This window comes from Ursus americanus, chromosome 16 (genome assembly GCF_024610735.1).
Source record: "Ursus americanus isolate L20-20 chromosome 16, mUrsAme1.1.p, whole genome shotgun sequence".
Taxonomy (NCBI): domain Eukaryota; kingdom Metazoa; phylum Chordata; class Mammalia; order Carnivora; family Ursidae; genus Ursus; species Ursus americanus.
The window spans coordinates 9,311,712-9,333,528 of record NC_142142.1 but is presented as its reverse complement, the minus strand read 5'-3'; the positions used below and the strand labels follow the sequence as shown (position 1 = coordinate 9,333,528).

The following is a 21,817-nucleotide window of genomic DNA, read 5'->3' as shown; positions in this document are numbered from 1 at the left end:
GTTTAAACAAAACTTCAAGTGATGAAAATCAAGAATTTCAAAACGCTTCATCTTTCTCTTCAGTGACACTGCCTTCCTAGAAGAGGAACTGAGGAAACTCATTGAGGCTTTGATTGAGAATTTTCTTGAGCCCAGTAGAAATGGACTGACCTGGCGTTCTGTGTAGCGCACACCAGGACGCCATGACTGCGCACCGGCACATGGAACAGAACAACCAGGAGCTCCGTGTGTTGAAGTCGCATTAGCGTTCTCTCTCTATCTCATCTGGCCAAGTATCTTTGTACTTTTATTTTCTTTCTTTTGGGGGGCTGACGAAACAAACTGTATAAATTCGAATGAAAATGGTCTGGAGAGAAAGGATTCGAATTTTTTCATAATCTTGAACAAACGTCATTGCATTAAAAGTATTGTAGTACCACATTGTTCTTCCTTTAACAGAAAAAAAAAACCAATACATAAGTGAGTTTTCTTATTAAAGTGTGATTAAGCTTAGTTCCATATTGTAATTGTGTATAGCACGGTTTTTTAAAAAGGCAGATAAATGTTATATAGTCGTAGAGTTAGTTAAGGAAATTAATCTATAAAATTGACAAGAAAATGGCATTGCTCCCAGCATAGTGTGGGAAAGTGTCATTATTGCATCATAGGTATTAACTTACAAAGTAGAGTATTTGAAATTGGGTATTAGCATTTCTAGCTTAGAACAGATGTTACTATATGTGGTTTCAGGTGCTCTTGGTGCAGTGTAAATTTATTGTACGTATTTAAAATTCTGATGTTTACTGAATGTGAAACAATAGTGGCAATGCTCCTAGTGGCTTTGTTCTTGTCAGAGTTCTTAGTGCCTTCTCAGGGTATGGTATGAATTAAAGCAGTGTTCCTGTATTGAATATAATTTAGTCAGTTAATTTTCAGCCAGTTATTTCAGACCAAACTACGTAGGTGCTTCCCCTCCATATCAGATCAATTTGCCCTTTTAAAAATCTTATGAATGTAAATAAAAATCCTAATAAAATCAGACTCAATGTAACTGTGCTCAAGGATCTCCTTGTAAGAATGAAGTGTCAATAATCACACCCTTCAGGTAAAGAAAAAAATCTGAACTGAGAAAGGAGCTCTGAATTTATTTAAAAGTCTGACTGTGGAATTACATTTTTATAAGTAGATTTATCCCTTTATCAGATGAAGTAATGCTAATTTTACTAAGAAATAAAATATCCAGATTTTAGGTGTTATGAAACACTAAAACTACATGATTTAAAACTAAAGTCCAGTTTATTCTAACATCTTGCTGGCTACTGTAGAATTGCTGATCTCAAGAGTACTATTTATCTTTTTCAATGTGGAAAAAAGTTTTGCATATTTTTTTTTCCAAGTAGACTCCATGCCCAGCGTGGAGCCCAGTGCTGGGTTTGAACTCACGACCCTGTGATCAAGACCTGAGCTGAGATCAAGAATCAGAGGCTTAACTGACTGAGCCACTCAGGCGCCCCTCAATGTGGAAAAAAATTTTGGAAGGTCACTTTTGGTTGATTCTCCAGTCTTCTAAAAAAGTCTTAGTAGAGAAGTACTATTTAATTTTCTTTAAGTGTATCCTGTCCTACACAACTCTCAGAATACTTAAACACATGTCGTATAGTTAAGAGGTAACAAAAACAAGGCCTTGGGTATAATCATACTAAACAAATTGCTAATGGGACATAACTGGTATTAGAGAATTTATTTCCTAAATAATACTAATAATAATATAACATTTGCACTGATTCGACTCTTTAGTAACTAATGGCATGGTTTGTGCAGCTCTATCAGCTCACATTTGGTTGAACTCCCATAGAGCAAATATAATTTTCAAATTATTGTATTGCCACTATTGTTAATTTGTTCCTTCCTTTCCTGTAGCTAGGTCTCATATGACTGCAGGTAACAGACAGCTAGCGAAGTGTAGAGCACCATACTTCTGAATGACTTTGTTTTCAAAGGCTTTGTACCGAAGAAGAAATGTGCAGACCTTTTTGTTTTATTTACTTTTAGGAATGTGGAATGTAATTTAGGAGATGGCCGATGTTCTACCAAGTGGTATGAGCAATGCTGTATCTATGAAAAATATGTATATTTGGCTTTCGTATCTGTGTTTCAGTGACCGAAGAACAAAGTGGAGCTAAAATGATATGCTAGCCCACTCATAATCACTAAAGCCGTGTCGTGATTGTCATTCTATTGTAAGGAGAACAGTTTCGGGTGCTTTAATGTAATGCAACGTTTAAGTCATCTTAAGCAAGGTGAAAAGTTATTAAAGCTTAGATTCTTAGCTCAAAAATTTAAAAATCCAAAGTTAAAATCAACAAAATGTTACAAATTTCCTGAAGTGTATAGATTAAGGGAATTATTTGATTCTAGCCAAGCTCTCACGTCTGTATCGGCATGATATTTAACATGAACTTGACACAGTGATGTACAGTTGCCTCACAGGATAAATTTAGTAACGGACGCCGACCAGGAAAGACAAGAGTGCTGGACTGTAGGTCTCAGCCTTGGGCTCTACGTTGTTCAGGTTTTTCTTCATGAACAACATCATGAAAATGAATCCATTCTCATTCAGTGGGTAGATTAAAACTGGGCTTTTCTAGAGTTTGGGGGAAAAAGAATGAACTAGTGGGGCAAGATCGAAGCATACACTGAAAATAAGCAGTAGAAATAAACACTAGAAAGGTCAACACGATGGCACAGGAAATACTTCTTGTGAAGGGCGAATTCATCTCTCTAAAAGTAGGGAGTGAACTGGCTGTGGGCAAGTTGTTTACCCGTGTGTATTTGTTACAATGATGAGCAGATAGATAGCAAACCTTTTGTTTTCCTTTATTAGCACCACTAAAAAGAGGCCACATGTTAGGAGGTGAGAAAAAGCACCCCTCTTACTGACTCAATTCCTGCTAGGACGTTGTGTCTTAGGATCATATGGGAGCTAGGGAGGGGAGGACACAGCAGAAATAAAAAGGAATACAACACAGACTGTGAGAAGTTCAGAGAATTAAAGCTGTTGAGCTAACTTAAGATTATTAGTTGAATCTTTTATTAAAGGACTTAAAGTAAGAAGTGATAGGACAAACTGTTCTCTGTCTTCAGTGAGGACAGAATAAACGAGAATGAGGACCTTTTCAAAAAAGCTAAATAACACACTTAAATATTAAGGGATATACTAAATGTCTTTTAAAGGTTTCTTCCAATGCTTTTTTTTAAAACTCAGGTTGGAACAATGTTGATGTCACAGAGAGCCCTGAAAGTGACATGTGAGTGTCGCTCCCTATCTAGAAGAATGTAGCTCACAAGAGAGTTTTTGTGTACGTTGAATAGTAGATGCATGAGTGCAGTCTTTCTTTGCTGCACAGAGACCTGCTTGGGTACTATTTTTAATTTAACCTGGCAAGTTAAGTGAGACTTGAACACCATTTTCTTCATCTCGAAGAATGTATAGCATTATAGGATATTTGAGGGTTCTGTTTAAACTGTATTGTTATCCGGATGTAGTAACTTCAGCAGACAGAGAGGTTCTAAGAGATTGGATACCTTGGGAATATCCTTATGTAGGAAATAGGCCTCCTGTTTCTTAAGGAGGTAGCTTCTGGAGCGGACGCGACAGAGATATTAGCTGGAGTTTAATGGAGAAATTGTTCTGTGAACTGCTGCTACTGGTATTTCTTTCTGATGTTTTCCACTGATGTTTGTGATGCTTGAAAAATCCAAATTTCGCTTGGATAACTTTATTTTATGCCTTTTTCTCTCTACCTCCCTCCTTCCCTAGATGCCCTCCTACATTTTGTTACTGTGAAAAGCTATTGCTCTATTACCTCACTGATAAGAAATCTTAACTGTATTCATTCAGAATGCTTTAAACTGATTCATAACCTAGGTTTGTTTGGTTTTTGGTTTTGTTTTTTACTTTTGGTTATTGTGTTATTGTGAGAATATTTAAGGCATTGTAAGAAGTAATTTTAAATCTATTTCATAGCCTTTTTTGGTCCGTCTGGATACTATATGTTAATTTATTATGGCCTTTTATAATTCACTTGTTTTTTCTGAGATTGCTCTAGAAACTGATGAGGAAAGAGTCTTACCAATCAAAACAGATGGTCAATCAATCTCGCATTTTATTTCAGGTCTCCTTGTACTTGGGGCATCCAAAGCACAAAATTTGAGGAAATCTTTTTTCACGTTTGTCCCCCAGAGCATCTTACCATAAGCCATAAGAAGTCCGAGTGGAAAGAAGAGAACCTTTCATTGCAGGACATGACACGGCATGACTTTCTTTAGTTCCAGTAGAAAACCAAGTCAGTTTTTACCATTGGTTACTTTAAAGTATTAACCAGACCCTTATGTTCATTAAGCCACCTTTTCTCTTTGTTAGTTCAAGACTATATACCTTAAAAAGAGGACGTATCAGAATGAGTAAAGTGACCGAGAAAAGGGCACATGGCATAGCTAAGGTTTGCTTCTCCAGTTTTCCCACCAGCATAACTGTAAAGCACAGGAGCAGGATGAATATGTGGGGGGAGGGCCCAAGAGCCAACTCCGAAGCAGTCCACCGCTCATGAAATTTCGTGTTCTGTCATAAAAATCTAAGCTGAATTTTGCATTCCCCGTAATAAAACTGTTTCGATATAAAAATGATGCCTTCAGTCCTCCCGAAAGCCGGTGCTGCCGGAAAGGAGTACCCTGTCGATCACAGGGCCTCAGTGGTCTCCCCCTCCCCTCCCCAGTCGCTGCCTCTGCCCGGTGGTACATGGACCTTAAGGTGAGAAACAGAAACATAGAACAGATCTAGCCTGGTCCCTGCATTTTAAAAGCTGAACTCTGAAAGCATTACTGCCAAATTAAACTGACCTGAAACAGTTACTAGGGGATTGTATTTTAAAGCAGCTAATAGTTTAAGACACAATCAAAAATGTTAATTTTCGGATTCAGTTTTTTAAACAATTCTCATGACTGAAATTGATAATAAATCATCGTCATTAAGCACGCACACCCCTAAATACTCAGTTTCTTTTGAGAGAGCAAAGCATATTCCTATTTGGAAAATTATATATAATGCCTAGTATTTAACACTCAGAGCAAGGTGTTGGCCAAGTGGGTTCAGAAAGTATCTATGTGGACTTATTATCATGGGTAGAGGTGCCATTTTGAGCCGCCTCGTGCTACCTTCCACGTGAGTCACAACTCAGTTGATACGATTTGGTATATTTTTGTCCACTGTTACGAGTCATCGTATATCTCACAAGAGGCACTCAGGCAAGAATCTGCATCTGTATATATGGTGAGGCCTTCTTGTTGGAGGCTAAAATAAACTTTGTATACGTCACTGAATATGCCAGATAAAATATATGCAGTTAAGAATGAATTATTTTTCTGACTGTGTAGCAGTAGATCAAAATTGTGCTCGTTTTACCAGTTTTTGTCAACATTTTCTCTTTTTTTTTTTTTCCGATGAAAACACCAGGGTGTATCATAAGTACTGCCTGTGAGAATTTGCACTTGAAGTGTTTGTGTGTGGATTTCTTGTGGTTTTAGCCAAATGAAGTGTTATCAGTAATAAACAGGCCTCTTTATAGGCATGAGTTTCTGTGTAATTTTTATTATCTTAGTTACTGTGTGGTTCATAAAGTTTGCTATCCAAGCAGAACATGTCCTTGAAATACATGCATGGTGTACCTAGAGTCTACTTTCAGCCTAAATGAATATTCTAGCTTATTATTTGGTAAGTAGGTATTGATTGGCTCATCAGAAGTCCCAGAAGAAGGGGCGCCTGGGTGGCTCAGTTGGTTAAGTGTCCGCCTTTGGCTCAGTTCATGATCCCAGGGTGCTGGGATCGAGCCCGGAATCATTGGGCTCCCCACTCAGCTGGAGAGTCTGCCCCTCCCTCTCCCTCTGCCCCTCCCTCCTGCTCATGCTCGCTCTCTCGCTCACTCAAATAAATAAATAAAATGAAAAAAAAAGTCCCAGAAGAAAGAGCTAATATTAAAGTCCTTTCCATCTTTTCTTGCCTTTCACTCCTTCAGTCGACTTAATTAGTCTACCCATGTTAGCATGAGCTAACATAATAAAAAGTTGAATATATATATCATGATAAAAATCTGTTATTCCCCAACCTTCCTCCCTAAACTAGCACTTCCTCATTTCTGTTAGTGAGGTAACCGTTCTCCTGTCTATCTATATTTTCCTCTCTAGTTCTGGTTCTCATCATTAAATAGTCCAATCTTGCATACAATTTGCTTTAAATCAAGTCTTTGACCTTTATCCTTGTGCTTCATTATTTCATTTTATAAATATTTATTGACTTGGAAATATGTTGGTACCAAGGGCACTCCAGAAGGCTAAAATGTAAGAAAAAAGACAGAGCAACCATGTTATTGCTGGAACAGTCTGTTCAGGACACTGCTCCCACTACCCCCCTCCACCAGATCACCTTTATCTATTCCTTAAGTCTTTGGATTCAAAGCACTTGAGAGAAGGCCCAGTTGGCTAGACTTTTGTCACATGCCTTCCTCCTAGCTGAAACCAGAAACTAATAAAGGAAGGATTTGACCCCCCAGCTTCCTTCTGAATGGTAGTAGGAGGCAGACCACTGCAATTATTCTTCAATCAAGACACTGTGGGAGAGTGGGGTGCCTGGGTGGCTCAGTCAGTTAAGCGACTGACTCTTGATTTCAGCTCAGATCATAATCTCAGGGTTGTGAGATGGAGCCTGGCATCAGGCTCCACGCTGGGCATGGAGTCTGCTTGAGATTCTCTCTCCCTCCCCCTCTGCCCCTCCCCCCTCTTAAAAAAATAAAAGTAAAATAAAAGTAAAAAAGACACAGTGGGAGAGAGTTAACTGACCAATTGGAAATCATGGGGAAGGCAAAGAAAGGGGGGGGCACCTTAAGCACAGAACATAGCATGAGCGTGCTGAGAACTCTAAGCGGTTTGGTATTGCTATACTGAGTAGGGGTGTGAGTGGAGAGGGCCCTGTGTGCTATGCCGTGGAGCTTGGACTTCAGTCAGCAGGCGAGGGTACAGAAAGGCATAAGCAGAAAGTCTCTGAAACGGTAGGGGTGGTGGGGTGGGGGGTGGGAAAGAACCTTAAAGATGTTCTTTCCCACCCTTGGAAAGAACCTTAAAGGTCATCTTATCCAACTCTCATCAGTTCCTACAATCTGATTACCAAATGGGGATATATATTTGAACCTCTCCCGTGACAATTTGCCAAGACAAGTTGTACCCTTTTAAAGAAAGGCCAGTAGAGAGTTCTTTCTTGTGTTCAGCTGAAATCTGCATCCTGCAGCTTTTACCCTTTGGTTGTACTTGGAAGGGCAATCTTTTTCAAAATCTCATTTCCTTTTCACTCAAGCGTGATGAAACTGAGGGACAGGTCTCAAAAACGGTTGTATGTCATTTGGAGTATAGAGTCAACCGTAATCAGATACACAGAAAATCCACAGAATTTTGTGGATTTCCCCTCTGTCTAAATATGCACAGTTCAGCTACTGTTCCTTGTATGGCCATCCTCTCACCTTCCCAATCACCACGTGGACAGTTTTCAAAGAGCTGGATCCAGAATTAATACACTACGCTAGAAATGGCGGTACCAGCCCAGAGTAGTAAAAGGCAGGGTCTCCCCCTGATATGGGAGCTCCCCGCACAGGAGACATGGCAGGGAGGGGGCTCTCCCTGTGGCACACCGCTTGACACCTCTTCACTTTGCAAACAACTCCTCCCCTAACCCTCAACTCAGGCATCATGGAAGCAAAGAGCCTTTCCTGCCTGTTTCCCAACCCCCGCCCCACCAGCCTCTATACTGCCACAGCTCCCTTTGCCGTCCTCTGTTCCGGCACGTTCCACACCATGACTAAACGATCTGCTTGTGTCCTGGACTCTCCCAGTCAACCAGTCAATTGTGAGCTCCCTCAAGGGCTGGAAGTGACTGACTCAAGGTGGGACCCCCAGTGCCCAGAAGGGAGCCGAGCGCTCAAAAAAAAAAAAAAAAAAAAGTTCAGCTGAAGTGAACAGAATTGGAATTTGAGCTGAGTTCTCGAAGGCAAGTAGGCTGTGAATACGCGAAGGGGAGAAGGCCCACATGGTAGATCAGTGCGTTCAACTCAAAGAAATATGAGTGAAGACTGGGAAGCAGGAGTATTTGAGATTGGCTAGACGGCTTCCAGCCAGACTTTGGCTGCAGCCAAGTCATAAACTGAAGGAAAAAAAATCAACCCGAGGCTAAATAAGGCAAGCTGGTGTGGGGGAGGGTTAAGAGAGATTTATTCCCTTGTGGCCAGGGAGCAAGGGCAGAAAAAAACCAGCAACTGGATCCGTTTTTTCCGGTTGTTTGCCAGTCCCACCTATGCATACTTCCCCCTGGTGGACAGGGATCCGTGTCCCACGAAACAGACTCGGCACCTCTGCTCTGCGAGGAACCCAAATTCAATGCAAGCATCTCTCTTTACAATTAGGGAAGCTTGAGGGTGAGGCCAGGGATCCACTGCAGTGCCCAGAGTGGATTTCTACAGAACCTAAGCTGCCTTACTCCCACTCTGCTGCTTTTGCCCCCATGCCCTGAGGCTTTCAATAAATCTTACTTAGTCTTCAGTCAGAAAGGGCCCTTCCGACTTCTATTCAGATGAAAACTAAGATCCACAGAGAAGTGCTGCCCCGAGTCACAGAGCTGGTCAGTGGCAAATCCGGGACTAACACTTAGGTCTCTAGACTGATCCATCCCTTTCTCCTCCTGTGTAAATACTAACCTACGAGGACCAGGGAGGTGAATAAAAAGTCGACAAGATGTAATCCACACCTTCACGAAGACAAGAACAAGCACAGTGCGGGAAGAGTGCCGTACTAGAGGTAGGTACGGAATGGTGCAGGACGGGAGAGGGGCAACTGTGCGGGGTGCAGGGAGGGCTCCAAAGAATCGCTGGGACTAGAGTGGAGCCTTGAAGGAAGAGCAGGTGTTTGTCAGGCAAAGACACGAGGAAAGGCCTTGCAGACACAGGAGACAGACATCACGGAGAAAGCAGGAAGGAGCATCCTGGGAAGGCTGGAGAAGAGGCTTCTCATCTCAGCCCTTGGCACTTCTGATTTTATACGCTCTTTCTGGGTGAAATGCCCAAAGTTCCAACTATTGCTCTGCGAGTGTGCAATGAAACGGAGGCAGGATAACCCCAGCAGGCATTTCCATTCAAGAACGAGAAGCGTGAGAGGTGCACGTAGTCTTACTTATTAAACAGAGCAATCAGACTCCAGCTAGACAAATGCTGTCCGGCCTCCAGCCTGGAAGAAGGAATCTGCCCTGCCCGAGCCTGGGTTCTATTCCCTGGGAGTGGCTCTCCGTGCCTCTGGGCTCTGCCCTCTGGACCTTCCTTCCTTGTCCATCTCCTCCCTTAGCTACTACTGAAGTAATGGCGCCTGTGGGCAGCTGACTAGCAATGTGAAATATTTCTCAGTCCCAGGCTTTTGGTATTTTCCCATGAACCACTCTTTAAAAAATTTTGCGTGTCGGGGGTACCTGGGTGGCTCAGTCAGTTTAGTTTCCGACTCTTGATTTTGCCTCGGGTCATGATCTCAGGGTCGTGAGATCGAGCCTCGTGTCCGGCTCCACATTGGGCGTGGAGCCTGCTTTAGATTCTCTCTCTCCCTCTGCCCCTCCCCCGACCCTCTTTCTCTCTCCCTCTCCTAAATAAATAAATAAGAAAAATTAAAATTTTGTGGATTTTCTGTGTATCTGATTATGGTTGACTCTATACTCCAAATGACATACAACTGTTTTTGAGACCTGTCCCTCAGTTTCATCACGCTATTTTAGGTTAGGCTTCTGTGGATACTGCTCTTAGGATTCCAAGACGTCTTTTTGTCTAGGAATCTACTAGACATCACTAATTCTTTCAAAGGGCTTTATAAAGTGTGTTACAGCTACACCTTTGATATGATCTCCATCTCTGGGTTATATTCCTGTAATAAGTCTATGCTGGCTCCAGAGCCTCAAGATGAAAAAAGTTTTAATTTTTAACCTACTAAGTCCTGCCCCTCTCTGTTCTCTCTAAATTCTTTTTGCCAGTTCTTTCCTTAGCTCGTACCTCTCTTCCTGTTATGAGGTTACACAGCTAGGAGCACCCAACTGACACTTTCAACACTCTGCCTAGAGATCTCCTTAGCCAAACAAAAACTTTCTGAGTATTTCCCCCCCATTTTCCAAGTTACCATAGGCAACACTTTGGCCAATTGTTTTGCCATTATAAAACACAGATTGCCATTTTTCCAGCCTCCAGTAACAATTTCCTCACCATTTTTCCAGACTTCACTGTTTGCTTGCCATTTTTCCAATCTCCACCCATCCCTGATCCCAAAGCCAATGCCATGAGTTTGGGGTTTTGTTAAAGGTAAGCATTTCACTTGCAGACACCAGTTTCTGTCAACTTTTGCTGTAAAACAAATTACCCCCACACTGAGTGGCTGAAGACAACTATTATACGTCTTACCGTTATGCAATTTGTCAATTGGGACTGAGGTCAGCTGTCTGGCTCTTCTGGTCATAGTGGGGTTCACGTATCAGATGGAGGTCTGCTGCCAAGTTGATTGGGTGCCGGCTAGTTTAGCATGACCTCAGCGGGGTTGGCTGAGCTCTGCCTCACGTGGCTCCCCTTTTCCAGCAGGCTAACCCAGGCTGCTTCCCATGGGTGCCTGGGCAGGGTTCCAAAAGGGAAGGCCAATGCAGGTAAGGCCTCTTGAGGCCTGGGCTCAGAACTGGCACACTGTCCCTTCTGTTGCATTTTATCGGCTAAAGAAAGTAATAAGGCCTTCCCAGATGCTAGGGGAGGGGGAATAAGACTCCGTTTCTCAATGAATGGAAACGGAAAGTCACACCGTAAAAGGTGTGGATACGGGGCAGAATGACGATCATGGCTTTCTTTACAGTTACACCGCACCTCGTCAGGTGAATTTGGTGTGCATCCTTCCCTTCCATATCTTTATGATTATGTTAACACAAAAATACATTTTTTTCTGTCAGTTTTATATGTTTTTAAATGAATGACTTCATATATACTAAAGAATTTGTGTAATGGAAATGTAAGATTTATAAAGAATAAGACACTTTTGTAAGAGAGAAATAGAATTTTGACAATACGTTTTAATCTCCCCATGTATCCTTCCTAACCAAACATTCATGTCTCACCTGGACTATGCAGTGACTTCCTAGCTGACCCGGTCTACCTCTGGTCTTGCTTCCTCCAGTCAGTTCAACCTTCTGTAGTCCCAATGATCTTTTATTTTTTTTTAAGATTTTATTTATTTAGTTGAGAGAGAGAGAGACAGAGCATGAGCAGCGGGGAGGAGGCAGAGGGAGAGGGAGAAGCAGACTCCCCGCTGAGCAGGGAGCTGGGGCAACAATGACGCGGGGTTCTACCCCAGGACCCTGAGATCATGACCTGAGCCAAAGGCAGACGCTTAAGCGACTGAGCCACCCGGGTGCCCCCACAATGATCTTTAAAAAACAAAAATCTCATCACATCATTCCTCCGCTTAAAACTGTTCAGTTTTTTCCCATTGACCCTCGGACAAAACCAAACTTATTAATAAGGTAGGCTCTTCATCGACTAGCTTCTATTTACACTTCCTGCCTCATTTTTGCCATCCGTCCCTACAGGTGCCATGCCTTTTCTCTAAACCGATCATTGGGTATTGGCCAAAGAAAATGGCTTCCACAGTGCCCTGCACCTTCTCCTACATGGCATAAATCACTGTTGTTATTGGCTCTTCACTCATCTGTCTCCATTACTTGACTGTAAAGAGTTCTAGGACAGGGAAGCCACCTGGCTCCTCTGCTTATCCTTGGGTGCCAAGCACAGCACCTGGCACCATGGATGCTCGGTAATGGTTGAATGAATGCGTGAAGAATGAATGCTGGGTTCTGGAGATAAAGAGAAGTTCCACCAAAAGCTCCTAGTCTAGGTGGAGAACAGATGAGATAGACAGATAAATGATAGATAGATAGATAGATAGATAGATAGATAGATAGATAGATCAATCGATCTGCTAAACTAAATGCGTGACAAGGATGGTGGATTTGAGTTTGCTTCTAAGTTCCACCAGGGGGCACTATGGGGATGCCTCCGGTTTCTCCTAGAAAATCAATGTTACTTCCTTGGAAAGACCCTATCCACTTTGAAGGAAATGTAATTTTCAGGATTGGTGCTTGTTTGTTTGTTTGGTTTGGTTTGGTTTTAATAAGCTCCTTATTCAGTCCACTCAAAAGAGCCATACCTCAGCCAGCAGTGAGTCTGAAGGACCAAAGTAAACCCTGTTGGTGTCCACTTGATATGTACAATGGAATCACCACAAGAGCTTTCAAAATTATTTAATTTATCCTCCACATCAACTGTTGGGAGCCAGAAAAGGGATTGTTGTTATTATTTCCATCTTAAAGATGATAACTCTAAGTGTCAAGAGGTGAAGTAATTTCTCCAAGGAAGCATAGTTTTAGGTATCTCAGCAGGGACTTGAATCTGTCTTCCAAATTCAAATGTATTTATTCACTAAAACCGTACTGAGTTCCAGGCTGTGTAAAAGATGATAGAAATACAAACGCATGCCCTCCAAATGTCTTAGAAGCAAAGGCTCTCAAAGCTAGAGAGAATTTGGGAAATCACCTAATGAAGTGTTCTCAACTCAGACAAGTGTTAAGAATCTCCTCAAGGGCCTGTTAAAAATGCAGATTCCTGGGGCGCCTGGGTAGTGCAGTCCTTGGGCTTCTGCCTTTGGCTCAGGGCATGATCCTAGCGTTATGGGATCGAACCCCGCATCAGGCTCCTCCGCTAGGAGCCTGCTTCTTCCTCTCCCACTCCCCCTGCTTGTGTTCCCTCTCTCGCTGGCTGTCTCTATCTCTGTCAAATAAATTAAATAAATAAAATCTTTAAAAAAAAAAAAAAAGAACATCCCTTCTTCCCCACCATGATTCTGATGCAGATGAACCGTGGACTACACTTTCAGAAACATCAACCCATTGGTTTAATCCCTTCATAATACAGAGGAGAAAACTGAGAAGTGAGTAGAAGTAACCCAGAAACCCTCCTTGGCTATAGTAAGGGAGGCTGACCCAGGAACTGATAATGAGCAGCCTGAACTAATGATGTTACTGAAGAATGCCCAGCCAAGAACTGGACACCCTGGGTTCGGTTTCAGGCTCTACCATCTTGCTAATGAGTCCCTTAACCTCAGTGAGCCTTGATTTCCTCAATTGTAAAATGCGGGATAACAATACCTACTCCCAGGGCACCTGGGTGGCTCAGTCGTTAAGCCTCTGCCTTCGGCTCTGGGCGTGATTCCAAAGTCCTGGGATCGAGCCCCGCATCGGGCTCCTCTGCTGAGAGCCTGCTTCTTCCTCTCCCACTCCCCCTGCTTGTGTTCCCTCTCTCGCTGGCTCTCTCTCTCTCTCTGTCAAATAAATAAATAAAATATTAAAAAACAAACAAACAAACAATACCTACTCCACAGGCTTATTGTGAGGAAAAATGGAGATAAACAGTATGTAGGGTTTGCAGAAGACAGGCACACGGAGGACGCTTGATCAAGAGGCTGATTGATTGGATTGCTTGGAATGATTTTTCAGCTCCGTTTATTCTATTTCTTTGAGTAACTACTACTGCCAGGCATTCGGCTAGGTGGTCCTGCCCCATGAAGCTTGTGATTGAGTGGAGCCGATAGCCATTAATGATAGAAATAAGAAATCACTATTGTAACAAATGCTACCAAAGGAAAGTATAGGGTGTATTTTGAATCATATGGAGATTCAAACCTAATCTTCAGACAAATAAAATATGCTAAGGAAATGACTCAAAGGTTGAGTAGGAATTAGTCAGAAATTATGGATCGGGAAAGAGCTTGGCAGCAGCGGGAAATGAAAAGGCCAAAGACCAGAGTGGCTGGTGTGGAGTGAGCAGGGAAGAGGGACATGGCATGAAACTGAGGATGATTACTATTTCTGGAAAAGCCTTTCTTTTATCGTGCCTTGCCGTTTATGTGAAAATTTTGATCTTTTCCTTGACCCTTTTATTTCCACTTCAATTTTCTTTCCATTTTTGCACTATGAAGCCTAATAACTGGTAACATTTCCTCAAAGCTAATATTGTAGTCCAACCGTATCTGCCGGAGATACATTCCAAGACCCCCAGGAAATGCCTGAAACTGCAAATAGTACTGAGCCCCATATATGCTATGTTTTCTCCTATACATTTGTACCTATGATAACATTTAATTTATACATTAGCCACAATAAAAGATTAACAACAATAACGAACAATAAAATAGAAGAAATATAACGATATACCTAATAAAAGTTATGTGAATGTGGTCTCTCTCTCAATATATCTTATTGTACTGTGCTTGCCCGTCTCATGATGACGTGAGGTGATAAATGCCTATGTGAGGAGATGAAGTGAGATGAGGGTGTGGGCACTGTGACGTACCGTTAGGCTACTGTTGACCTGACAGCGTGTCAGAAGGAGCTTCGTCTGCTTCTGGACCACGGTTGATCTCAGGTGAATGAACCGGCAGAAAAGAAAACTGTGAATAAGGGGGACTATTGCATACATTTTTCTGTTTTTAAAGTTTTCTTTTTTTTTTTTTAAAGATTTTATTTATTTATTCGACAGAGATAGAGACAGCCAGCGAGAGAGGGAACACAAGCAGGGGGAGTGGGAGAGGAAGAAGCAGGCTCATAGCGGAGGAGCCTGATGTGGGGCTCGATCCCGTAATGCCGGGATCACGCCCTGAGCCGAAGGCAGGCACTTAACCACTGTGCCACCCAGGCGCCCCCATTTTTCCTTTTTTGACATTCAGAAATAGGGATTGTCTACGAATACAGGTTTAAAAATAAAAAACACCTTGCTAAATACCAAACAGGAACATACATTGAGCTCTTAAAAATGTAGCTGTGCTTGGAAAATATCTATTCTCCTGTCAGATAGTTATTTGAACTGCTAGTATAATTTAGTTAGATTTTAGTTCACATTTAGTTAAACTTGGAACCCTGTATTACTTAGAGTGACTTTAAAATTCCTCTCCGGGGCAGATTTAGAATAAAATATTATCATGGAGGAAGCTCTAGTTATAGGAAGATGAAATGGACACATTCTACCCTGTCTCACCCACTGAATACAGCTATGCAACCCGGACAGAATGCATGGAAAAGGCATTCGAGGACTGGGAAAAGTAAATGACAGTAGGTAAATTTGGGAAGAAGACCAGAATTTGAAGCACCACGGAGTCAGCTTTAAGTTTCCACTTTTCAGTCCTCAGTAGCCCCAAACCCAGAATTGGGACCCTGGGTGAGGATTTGGGGGACCTGGCGGAGAAGCCCTCATACTCTGGCTCAGGGAGAAGGGAATAGAACTCCTGACACTCAGAGGGGGGGATACCTCATGTTTTCCTTTTGTTCTCTCTTTTCCCATACCCCACACTTGTCCCCCAGGCAATCTCACAGTAGCAGCTCCAGTGGCAGTGGTGGTAGTGAGGTTGGTATGGCTGTCTAAAGCTTCGAGTTATCTTATGTATTATGTCTACATACACTGGGATCATCTCAAATAGTGCTGCAAATTTGGCTTTCAGCAATCCCAACAGGGTGGGGAAACCCCCACTGATTTTTTCCTCTCTGTATCCTTCTGCCACTTGGCCCCAGACATATGTAGTCATGAGAAGCACACAGCAGAGTGGAGCTGTTTGAAGCCTAGGTTTATGGACAGAGAACCAAAAAGGGAAGTCTCAGGGGGCTGGATACTATCAGAGAGACTGCTGAGAGGGAAAAGCTCCTCAGGATTGGAAGGATGGGTGAGCCCAGCAACGTGTTCACATTGCTATATGAATTTGCAAAATTTGCCCAAAAAAGCTGTTTTAACCACAATTGGTTACATTATCTCTTTCCACTCTTTCTTCTCTGCTACACTTTCCCTCCTAACACTTCTCCTGATGAGAGAATGTTGAAATGGCCACGAACCTTTGTTTGCAATTGAGTAGTCATCTCAGCCGTATTTCTGCCCATAGAAGTTTGGGGGTTAGAGTAGGCAGAATATCGTCCCCCCTAAAGATGCCCATGCCCTAGTTCCCTAAACCTGAGACTTTTGGGGTGTGATTAAGTTAAGGATCTTGACATGGGGAGATTATCCTGGACTAATCTTGGTGAGATTGGTATAATCACAAAGGTCCTTAAACGAGTCTGAGAAGGAGATGCGACAGTGGAAGCAAAGTCAAATAGAAATTTAAACATGTTGCATCTCTGGTTTTGAGGATGAAGGAAAGGGCTACGAATCAAGAAATGCAGGCAGCTCACAGAAACTGGAAAAAGCAAGGAATAGATTCTCCTCCAGAGCCTCCAGAAGAAACAGCCCTACTGACACCCTGATTTCAGCCCAGTGAAATCCCTATTTCAGACTTCTGAACTCCAGAAATGTAAGATAATAAATTTGAGTTGTTCCAAGTCACTAAGTTTGCCGTAATTTGTTACAGTGGCAATAGGAAACTGATACAGGGGCTCTGAAGGCATCTTTTTTCTTCCCTTCCTTCCTTCTCTTTCTTTTTTTGTGTTTTCTTTGTCTTTAACCCTAACTGGTAGTGCTTCTTCTGATAAAATTATCTTAAAGCTTTTTTTAAAAGTGTATGTATGTATGTAATCTCTACACCCCACATGGAGCTCGAACTCAGAACTCTGAGAGCAAGAGTCACATGCGCCACTGACTGAGCCAGCCAAGTGCCCCTCATCTTAAAACTTTTGATGATTTCCTGTAAATCTTATTGGAATTCACTCCTTTAGACAAAAGCCACATCTATATTTCTTTCTGGGCCCTTCTCTACCTTGGGCCTGAGAGTCAGGATGCTGTGGTACAACAGTGCTAAGATTCTTAGAAGCATTTTTGCCTGGTTGAAATAGTTTAGTTTATGGGGGACACTCTTAAGACTCTTTGAGGCTCTCTTGTTTACCAGAGAGACTCTAAAAGAAATGGCCTTAAGATTCTTTGAAGCTCTAGTAGGCAATGCCCTTAAATCCTTCTAAAGTCTCAACAAAGAGTCTTTAAAACCATACTTTTGAAAGCTTTACCTGGAGGTCATGCTGTACTCGTAGCCCCCCGGGGTTTGTTCTTTCCCTGCGTCATTTCTTTATTTGAGAAACTTTAGATCCTTGGAAAGACTCTCCTAGGCCCTCTGTATTTCCTCTAAATTCAACTCCGAGCCATTCCTTCCATGTTTTTTTGTGCTTTGCTGTAGTCTCCCAGAAGCAGCCAGTTGGCACTTCATCATTCTGCCTGGAGACTTCTTTAGCCAGATTCACAATGTAATTACTAGAACATCTTCTATTTTCACATTCCCTGCAGGACAAGGTTCATTCTTCTTCCAGTACGGAACGGCATTCAGGTGCCCTTTTCTCCAGCCTACAACAATGTTTTCCCTCCTGTCCTTCCAGCCCTCATGAAACAGTCCCCTGGCAGCCCTTCCAGATTTTGCTTAACAATCTTCGCGAGGGCCTTCAAAACTTTGCCAAAGACAATGACACATGGTTTAAGTTAAGCTCATCTTTATTCCTTCACCTCACTCAGTGACTGCATGCAAGCTGCCCAAGGACGTTTTGAAATGGCCTCAGGTAAGGTTGCTCTCTGCTGCAGGACAGACCCTAAGGAGCTTTGACTGCTGGAGACTCTTCTGACTGCACCCCCCCCACCCCACCCCCAGCAGTGCAGCAAGTCCTTCCTCCAAGGGGGCTCTAGCCGGTGCATCTCTGTGCCTTCCATGAGCAGTACTATCCTGGAGCATTGCTCTGATCAGCTCATGAGAGCTAATGATTCAGTGATATCATCTAAGTACCTTGACATTGGCCATTGTGGGAGAATTTACACCACAGAAATCAGCAAATGTTGCAAATCAGGGCTTTTCTTTTCCTGGAGAGCCAATTTATCAGCACACCTCTGAATGTAGTCTATGCATAATTAATGTTGAGTGTTTATCCTCTCTGTGCCTCAATCTTCTTATTTGTAAAATGGGACTAATAATACTACCTATGCCATAGAGTCAGTATGAGAATTAAATGAGCAGCTAATACATGTAAAATGCTTGGACTGCGCCTAGCCACAGGAAGCACTCAGTAAGTATTAACTATTATTTTTACTGTTGCTGTTATTACTGTTATTGCCACCTTAAACTTCCATTGGATTTTCATAGAAAATAGGCTACATTTTTTAGTATGTCACGCAATGATAATATAATCTGACAGTTCCAACCACAGTGCCATCATTTCTGGAACTCAAACTATTTTTCCATCTCCAAACTTTGGTATAGGTAGGAACCTTCTGCCAGGAAAGCCCATCCCTCCCTTGCCTGTCATTTTCCAGACCATTTCTTTTCATCCTTTTGGACCTGCACACATTGCCTCCTTTGGAAAGTCCTCCCCGCCATTTCTGCAGGGCAGGGACTCCCTGCTAAGTCCAGGGTTGGATGTGCTATTTCTCCGTGTCCTCAGCACAGTGACAGAGGTGTTAAATATTTGTCGAATGAACGAATGAACATTGCCTGAGAAGGTGGGGGAAAGGATAAATAGCCTAGTAGAATAATAATAATAATAATAATAATAATAATAATAATAATAATAATAACAACAACAACAATGTTTTTGCTTAAGTGGCCATAGGTATGTGGTGCAGAGCAATGACCCAGGATCTCACAGCTTTAGGTCTGATAGGTCCTAGATTTGTCATGCAGCGACCCTAAACACCTTCACCCTTCACCTTTACCTCCGGTCAGAATTCTGCCTGTCTTTCGTGGTGGCTCAGACGTCAAGTCTTCGGTGAAGCGCTTCCTTCCCTCTGCTCCCCCACAGCTCTCCACGTGCATCGTCATTAGCGACCACCTCACTTACTCTCCTGGATTCCCCCCAGCAGAAGCCACTAGTGTTTCTGTATTTCCACCCCCGATCCAGAGGGGTGAGTATTCGGGGGAGGGCGTCTTCAGCCGTAGACCGGTGAATTCGTCCTCGCACAGCCTCGCCTCTGTTTCCCGGAGCGTGAAGCCGGCACAGCGGACACACCTTGCCGGGCCGGCGCGTTGGTGGGGGGCGGGCGGACCCTGAGCGCGCAGGCAGCCCCCACGCCGGCGGAGGAGCTGGGGGCAGGCGAGGGGGCGCCGGCGAGCGCCCGGAGGCGTCAGAGCAAAGGAGGGGGGGGCCGAGGCGGGGCGGCCCGGCAGGCCAGCGGCCGGGAGGGGCAGGGAGCGGGTGGGAGGGGAGGGGAGGGGAGGGGAGGGGCGGGCGGCGGGCCGGGCGGGAGCGGCGCGCGCCGGGGCCTGGCCGGACCGTCCGAGGGGACGCGCGCGAGAGCCGGCGATGGGCCCCGCGGCGGGGCTGGCGGCGCTGCTGGCGGTGCTGGCGCTGCGGGCAGGGGACCCGGCCGGGGCCGCGGCGCGGGAGGACACGTTCTCGGCGCTGACCAGCGTGGCGCGCGCCCTGGCGCCCGAGCGCCGGCTGCTGGGGCTGCTGCGGCGCTACCTGCGCGGGGAGGAGGCGCGGCTGCGCGACCTGACCAGGTGAGAAAACGCGCGCGGGGCCACAGAGGCGCCTGAGTCGGGGAGACTGAGTCAGAGGGCGGGACCGAGGCACCGTGCTGTAGGGTGGCGGGTGACTCAGTCTCATTGTCACTCAGCGTGGGACCTCAGACGCCGTGTGAGACTGGGTAAGCCTCGCTAGACCGTGAGGCTGAGACACCGTGTGGCCCAGGGTGACCATCAGACCCGGTGTCACCCGGGGTGGGACCTCGAGACACCGCGGCATGAGGTAAGGGGGAAACAGACCGAGCGTGACCTCGGGGACGCGGTATCACGCAGTGTGGGACCGCGAACGCCGTCGCACACACCCAGTAGCACCCCAGATCCCTCCTCACACAGCCAGGCTGCTGCGCTGTGGAAAAGTGTGGTCGGAGTGACTCAGGCCGAGTAGGAGGACCTCACAAGGCACGCCGGCAAGCCGTGTGGGCCCCCAGATCTGTGTCACAGAGACACAGCGCGACTGCAAGAGGGGGAGGGAGAAAATACTGTGTCGCTGCAGCCACGTGTGTGTCCCAGAGAACTGGTGTTTGGTAGGAAGTGACATTCTGTGACCATGTGTGAGATGTACATGCCTTTGGGACCGGATGGGCCCCACACTAGGATATCTCTGCGTCCCTCTGGATGCTGCTTGTACCGCTCATTATATGAAGAATGCTTCGTGTTCATTAACTCATTCAGTACCGGTGTTTGCCTATTATGTATGAGCCACACACTGTTCCAGGTAGTGGGGATAAAATGGTGAGCAAGACCCAACCCTGCCCTCAGGGAGCATCGTGATTGTTAATGAGAGATGTCCATTGTCTCCTTTGGGTTCAACTCTCCCCTCTCTTCCCACATCTAAGAGCTCTCTAAATTCTAAATAGAAGATAACTAAGATTTAATATGTGTTCCTTGACACCAAGGAAACACTAGGGAAAACCATACTTGATACTAGCGGATACTGAGTGTAGTGCACACAAGCAGATGCTCAGCCACCACTGTTGGCTTCACAATCAGCAAACTCTGGTGCTACACACTGTGGCATAAAATACTGGAGACTTGGCACGCTGGGCCTCTGTAATAATGTATTGACTGTTAGTGTCAAGCTATGAAAAATGACTGTATTGTGTGATACATTGTGTTTGAATAGGTGCTGTGTCTGCTCTGGACGTGAAGAAGCCTACAACAGTGCTGTAACCACATTGCTATCTGAGTATATTATTGTAGGTCTTACATCATCTGGCCCTCTCCTGAGCTGAGACAACAGAGAGCTGTCTCACAATGGTCTGCTGATAAAACTGAGCGAGTGTATGTGATAGTAATACCAATCCTGGGGCACATGGGAAGAAGGCGCGTGGGACACTGTGGCCGTATGAGAGAGCCCCTGTTGGAGAGAATCAAGTTGTGTAGGAAGTGTGTGTGAAAGAGCTCGTTTGTTACTCAGTGGTGATTGAATGATGATGTTATTTGGTATGTGCTCCTACGTATGTAGCTTACATATAAGCAGTTATATGTGTGTTTAAATTTACTATCAGTGTGAAATAGTGTGAATATACACACATGCACACACACAAAATATATGTGTGTATTATAACAATAAAAGATGATAATTTCAATCATTCTTGTCACTCTTTAGAGTGGCATCGTTGCCCAGTGTTTAATGGGCCTACTCTATAAAGCAAAATGTTTTAATTCTGTTCTTAGTCCACATGCATCAGAGTCTAGATTTATAGGTGGAAATAAAAGACTTCTCTTTGATTTGAAATTCCAGCAAGTTCCCTGCTACCCATGTGGTTCTCATACCACTAATCTCTTTATTTGGGTGGCTCAGAGAGAGATGGGTCAAGATCCTGATGCCGGGCCTCTCAAGGAACAGGTTCAGAACTGAGAGATGGCACTGTGGATCAAATGACTGGTGGAGGGGGTGGGGGGTGCTGATGCTGGTCTCCTTTACTGTCTCCTCACCGTTGACATTGTCACAGCTCTGTCACAGAACCCTAATCTCATTTGCTTCTTACACACAATGCTTTGAAATAGGTTTGTATGACTCTCTCAAACAAATGAGAAATCATTTAAAATATGAGAAGACTAAAGTTTAATACCCTTACCTGAGATTATACGTCTAGTAGGTAGCAAATCCAGGACTAGGATATAGTTCTTTTAATTGTTTATCATGCCATGAGGTCCTTACTGCTTGCTTTATCTGATGTGCCAGGACCCAGACCAAACCCCATAACTG

At 44.1% G+C, this 21,817-nt stretch overlaps 2 protein-coding genes across 4 annotated transcripts in view; both read left to right on the top strand.

Annotated features, from left to right (window-relative positions):
• PGM2L1 (phosphoglucomutase 2 like 1) overlaps positions 1-5,609 on the top strand; it is a 48,409-nt gene extending 42,800 nt beyond the window's left edge. For both annotated transcript variants that reach the window (XM_087868159.1, XM_045816231.2), the window contains exon 14: positions 64-5,609. In XM_087868159.1, coding sequence (XP_087724285.1) covers positions 64-166 — 103 coding nt within the window. In that variant the 3' untranslated portion in view covers positions 167-5,609. The remainder of the gene's footprint in view (positions 1-63) is intronic.
• A 13,743-nt stretch (positions 5,610-19,352) lies between these two features.
• Positions 19,353-21,817, top strand: part of P4HA3 (prolyl 4-hydroxylase subunit alpha 3) — a 40,751-nt gene continuing 38,286 nt past the window's right edge. For both annotated transcript variants that reach the window (XM_045816295.2, XM_045816296.2), the window contains exon 1: positions 19,353-19,581. In XM_045816295.2, the coding sequence (XP_045672251.2) occupies positions 19,382-19,581 (200 nt within the window). In that variant the 5' untranslated portion in view covers positions 19,353-19,381. The remainder of the gene's footprint in view (positions 19,582-21,817) is intronic.